This window comes from Nilaparvata lugens, chromosome 3 (assembly GCF_014356525.2).
Source record: "Nilaparvata lugens isolate BPH chromosome 3, ASM1435652v1, whole genome shotgun sequence".
Classification (NCBI taxonomy): domain Eukaryota; kingdom Metazoa; phylum Arthropoda; class Insecta; order Hemiptera; family Delphacidae; genus Nilaparvata; species Nilaparvata lugens.
This window is the reverse complement of record NC_052506.1, coordinates 15,480,756-15,485,654: the sequence shown is the minus strand read 5'-3', so window position 1 is coordinate 15,485,654 and position 4,899 is coordinate 15,480,756. Positions and strand designations below refer to the sequence as shown.

At 36.5% G+C, this 4,899-nt stretch overlaps 1 protein-coding gene across 1 annotated transcript; it reads left to right on the top strand.

The window, feature by feature from the left end:
• Nucleotides 1–4,114: 4,114 nt before the first annotated feature.
• LOC120350195 (piggyBac transposable element-derived protein 4-like) lies at nt 4,115–4,609 on the top strand. The gene has a single exon (XM_039422712.1). The coding sequence runs from the start codon at nt 4,115–4,117 to the stop codon at nt 4,607–4,609; it is 495 nt and encodes a 164-aa protein (XP_039278646.1).
• The last annotated feature ends 290 nt before the right edge of the window (nt 4,610–4,899 follow it).

Sequence of the window (4,899 nt, the reverse complement as noted above, 5' to 3'; positions counted from 1 at the left end):
CATTACATCGGTTGAAGTGTGCGCACGGTGTCTTGTTCGTTTGGTAGTGAAATTAAACACAACTGTGATAAACTATATAATTTCTGTATCATATTGATGCTACAGGCCACCCTGTATGATGCTACAGGGTGGAAACAGCTTGCATCTAAGGGTTGTTTGTATCTTAATTTTAGTTATTGGAATGGTTTCAATGGTAACTCCCAGGCTGACCACACCAACCTCACCCTTAACATTTTCACCACCCAACTTTTCATACTTCTCATGAACGGCAGCTGTGCAGACAGCAGCCCTCAGACTTGTGAAGAACGTTTTAATGAATAAGTTACTGACTTTCACCCAAGCTACAATGTTCATTATACTAGTTTCACAAGCCCAATGAATAATACGTTTTTAAATTACATATGGAGGGAAGGTAGCATCTTCGAAAATGGATCCAGTAAATACTCATTAAGACACTCTACTTACTTTCTGCCCAAAACTGGCGAAATTGTCAGCTCTATGATAAAGAGGGGAGAAGGCTGCAACCAGACGGCCAGCATCAACACTGCCACAAATTCGCCATGTTAGGGGAATTTGGGAAAGCAGGCACCAATTCCTTAGTATGAAATTCCAGCCACCAGGGGGCAGCATCAAATGGAGCGTTGAAATAAAAGGCCAAGAGGATGTGATGACCGTTGGGAAGCGATTTGGAGGGGACTCTAATGCAGACCATGAACGAGAAAAGATGTCTGAGGAGTGAAAAGAGTTCAGCCCGCATCCCGAGGGGCTGAAATGCAGCCAATCACCAACATCATCATCAATGACGTGTTTCTGGATAATCTTCAAAATCATCTCAAATATCTAAGGCTACTCGTAAATGTTATTGTGACTGAACATACTCAGAATGAGGGTGATGCGGCTCATTCTTTGATTGAGAAAAATGTAAACCGATCGTTGAAATCTGGGCCAATTTATGTGCCATTTCAATATTCCATAATAATTTCAACAGCAAAAAAACTGGAGCACCATTCAAAGTAAATGAGGTTTCTCATGACGATTTCTTTGATTTGAAAGCATTGACTGACATCACAAGTACAAATTTCTCTATAAACACAAAAGGTGAAAGTTTTGAATTTTCTGACATCAAAGTCGAAAAGGACCATTCAGACAAATTCTCTTATAAAGATGAATGCAATTGTTGATGTGAAACAGAAGAAAACCAGGAATTTGAGATTAATATCTTTTATAGATGTGGAGCAGTTCAAGTCCTGCTATTCTGAAACCATTCTGATATCAAGGAAGAAATTTCAATACATTGCAAGCTTATTGGTAAATGCTGGATTGATACCAGAATGTCACTCCCTATTCTAGAAAACATTAAAGCATGATTGAATATACTGTACTGTACTGTACTAGAAGTTGACAAAACTCCAATTAGAATTGGTATAACTATAAAGAAAATTATGATAAAAGCATGTGATGTAATTAAAAAATTATAGATTTGATCATTTTTAATTAGGGATCCTGGTTGGGTTAATTCTGATCGGATAATTATACTTCTTATGGAATTGAGTGTTGCATTCATCTTAATAGATTATAGTTTCCACAGTATTCTAGTGTATAGAGTGGATAAATTTTTTAGTAGTATAAAGAGTAATGATACAATGAAACAAAATGTTTTCAAGAGTTTCCAATCTTGTTCAAGATTGAAATGATTTGAAAAAAATTTCTATTCTTCTAAGCATTTCAGAGTCCTGATCAAGATCCAAGCTCTTTTTATTCATTATTTTTCTTTGGAAGTCTGAGTTTTAAGTTGCAACGTGAAAGTTGAGATTCTAATGGAAGATTGTTGCTTATCTCAAAAGTCAACTTAATTGCACCCTGATTACACATTTGATCCGTAATGTACCAACAGACTTTGCTGCTTACCTCAGAGTTCATAAAATTCAATCAATTGAAGATGCCCAAAATAGCCTGTTAACTGACTTTGATGAATCAATTGATTCCAAACATTCATTCCATAACCCTCGTTCAATCATAACAACACCGCTAATTGCAACGCCCACTCTAGTGAAGGTCGCAATCACCTCAATACCCGTAATATTTGTCACAATGACCAACAAAGAAACGTTCACCCCGGTTTCACCAAACAAAACTCTCCAAATTTCAAGAATCATCCAATATTTCAAAATAACAAACAATTTGGTAACACCAGAAACAATTCATTTGCTAACGAACACTCTGACTCTAACACTGTTTCCATGTGCACAGTTTTAAACCGAATATACCAGAACAATCATCACATTGAAGAAGAGCCTTTCAGTTGAAGATCAGCTGTCAGCTCTTACAGAACAAATGAACATGCTAACCGAGAAAATGTCCCCCCTTACCGATAATGTTTTAGAACCAGGCAAAGACTGAAGAATTCAACTTTAATTGCACAAATTTTTCGAGTCTTCCTTATTTCATTGATTATAAAAATCGCAAATGGCTTGTAGATACAGGTGCGGAAAAGAGCTACATTCACCCGCGGATTATTACCAAAAATGATGAATTAATAAAGAAAGATTTTGTCATACGTACGGCAACAGGAACACAGTTAGGTCACAATTTTATTAACAACTTGAGTGCCATGAGTATCTTTTGGATACTCAACTTGTCGTGCCTATTCGGCCATGAGTATCCTTTTAGATACTCACCATGTCGTGCCTAATCGGCCATGAGTATACTTTTGGATACTCATGTAGTACTTATTTCAAACAAGTGTGTAGCCGATTAGACACACTTTAGAGCACTTTTGGACATCACATCTGGTAGAAGAAGATCCACTCTTTCTAATGCTATATTTGGTTTCGTCTTAAGTTGAAAAATAAAAAAGATAAATAACACATTTTCATGATTTCTCATAATAGTATTAATTTAATTGTTTCCGATGACTATTCTATTGATTATTCAACCTGTGATGAAAAATAGCTTTGCTGTTGGCAACACTGCATCAAATTTGTGCACAATGAACTCAGCTGACCTGAAAATCACAGAATAGTGAAAAGAGGTTATGCTTGAAATTGAATAATTTATGTGAGTGATACAGTGATATAAGTGATTGATGAAGTGAGAGGAAGTATTGTAAATTTTTTTCTTGAAACTGTTTTCTAGTACATTCAGGTTAGCAATGGATGAATCAGAGCTCCTGGAAACTTTAATGGCCTCTGACTTGTCAGACCTTTCAGACATCAACATGGACGACTCTGATTTTGACCCAGACTACATTTTTCCATTCTCAAGTGATGAAGACAATGGCATTCAAAATCGTCCTACAAATCTTTAAAGTGAAAATGATGATGACAATAATGTACCTACAGTGCAAAATCGTGATGACACTGCTGAAATAACATGGAATGTGGATGATGGTGTACGTAATGATTTTCCATATAATGAGGACAAAATTGATGTAGGTATAAATCCCGACCTCTATGATACATTATCTGAAGGTAACCCTATTGACTTTTTTAATCTATTTTTTGATGATTAAATAATAAATTTGATTGTGGAACAAACCAATTTATATGTTGAACAGAAAAAAGCTTCAAAAATACTAAAAAAAACATTCAAGATTGTGTGCATGGGTGCCAACTGATCCTGAAGAAGTAAAATGTTTTTTTGGTATTTTGTTGTGGATGGGACTCATGAAGCTGCCATCCATTAAAGACTAGGTCTTACATTTTTGAAAACAATATTTCTAAAGTGATGGCTCGCAATCGATTCCAGGTGCTACTTGATAATATCCACTTTGCTGACAATACAAAAAATGTTCAAAAAGTCAGAATTCATAAAATTCAGAATCTTATTGACCTGTTAGTTTTTAAGTACAGTATGTGTGTCATTCCTGAAGAAAATATTGGTAGTGGATGAGTCAATTGTACCGTACACAGGTAGATTGATTTTCAAACAATTCATAAAGAACAAGAGGCACCGTTATGGAGTGAAATTGTTCAAACTCTGTGTACCAAAGTGTTATACATTAGCAATAAAAGTCTATTCAGGTAAGGAGCGTTCTGACACTCCTGAAGACATTAATGTCTCTACTAAAGTAGTTCTAGAATTAGCAGAACCCTATCTCAATTTTGGTAGGACAATGTACGACAACTGGTACACCAGTTGTAGGACAATCTACAACAACTGGTACACCAGTGTTGATCTGGCACACGGATTGAATTCTAAACAAACCCACCTTGTGGGAACTCTTCGTGCTAACCGAAAACAGAACCCCAAGAATCTGGTCTCAAAAAAGTTGAAAAAGGGTGAAGTGGTTGCACTCAAGAGTTCCACAAACATCCTGGTACTGAAATGGAAGGACAGGAGGGATTTACTAATGTTAAGTACCTGTGATGATTCACAATGCTCAGAAGTCCCCATGAGGCGTGATAGTGTGAAACCCAAGCAGAATGTTGTAATAAATTACAATGCTGCTAAGTCTGCCATTGATCTTGCAGATCAACTGGGTTCATACAATTCACCACTTAGAAGGTCCCTCAAGTGGTACCAAAAAATAGCATTCAACATGATCCTGAACATTTCTGTAGTGAATGCACTCACACTGTTCAATTCAGTAACAAACAAAAAAATTTGACACTTTCAAAACATTTGGTACTCGACTCATAGTACCCTTACAAGTATTTCCATTTTCCACCAGATATGATATGCTATGAATATGCTATTACGTCTACAAGACCATGGCTATCCCAGTGTTGATGTATGGAAGCGAATCAGATATGAATATGCTATTACGTCTACAAGACCATGGCTATCCCAGTGTCGATGTATGGAAGCGAATCATTGGTACTAGTTAGGAAAGAAATCAGCAGAATCCAAGCGGCTGAGATGCGCTTTCTAAGGAGTGTAAAGGGATGCACAATATTG

Excerpts from the sequence above, each read along its gene's own strand:
- LOC120350195 (XM_039422712.1), top strand. The coding sequence starts at position 4,115 with ATGTACGACAACTGGTACACCAGTTGTAGGACAATCTACAACAACTGG.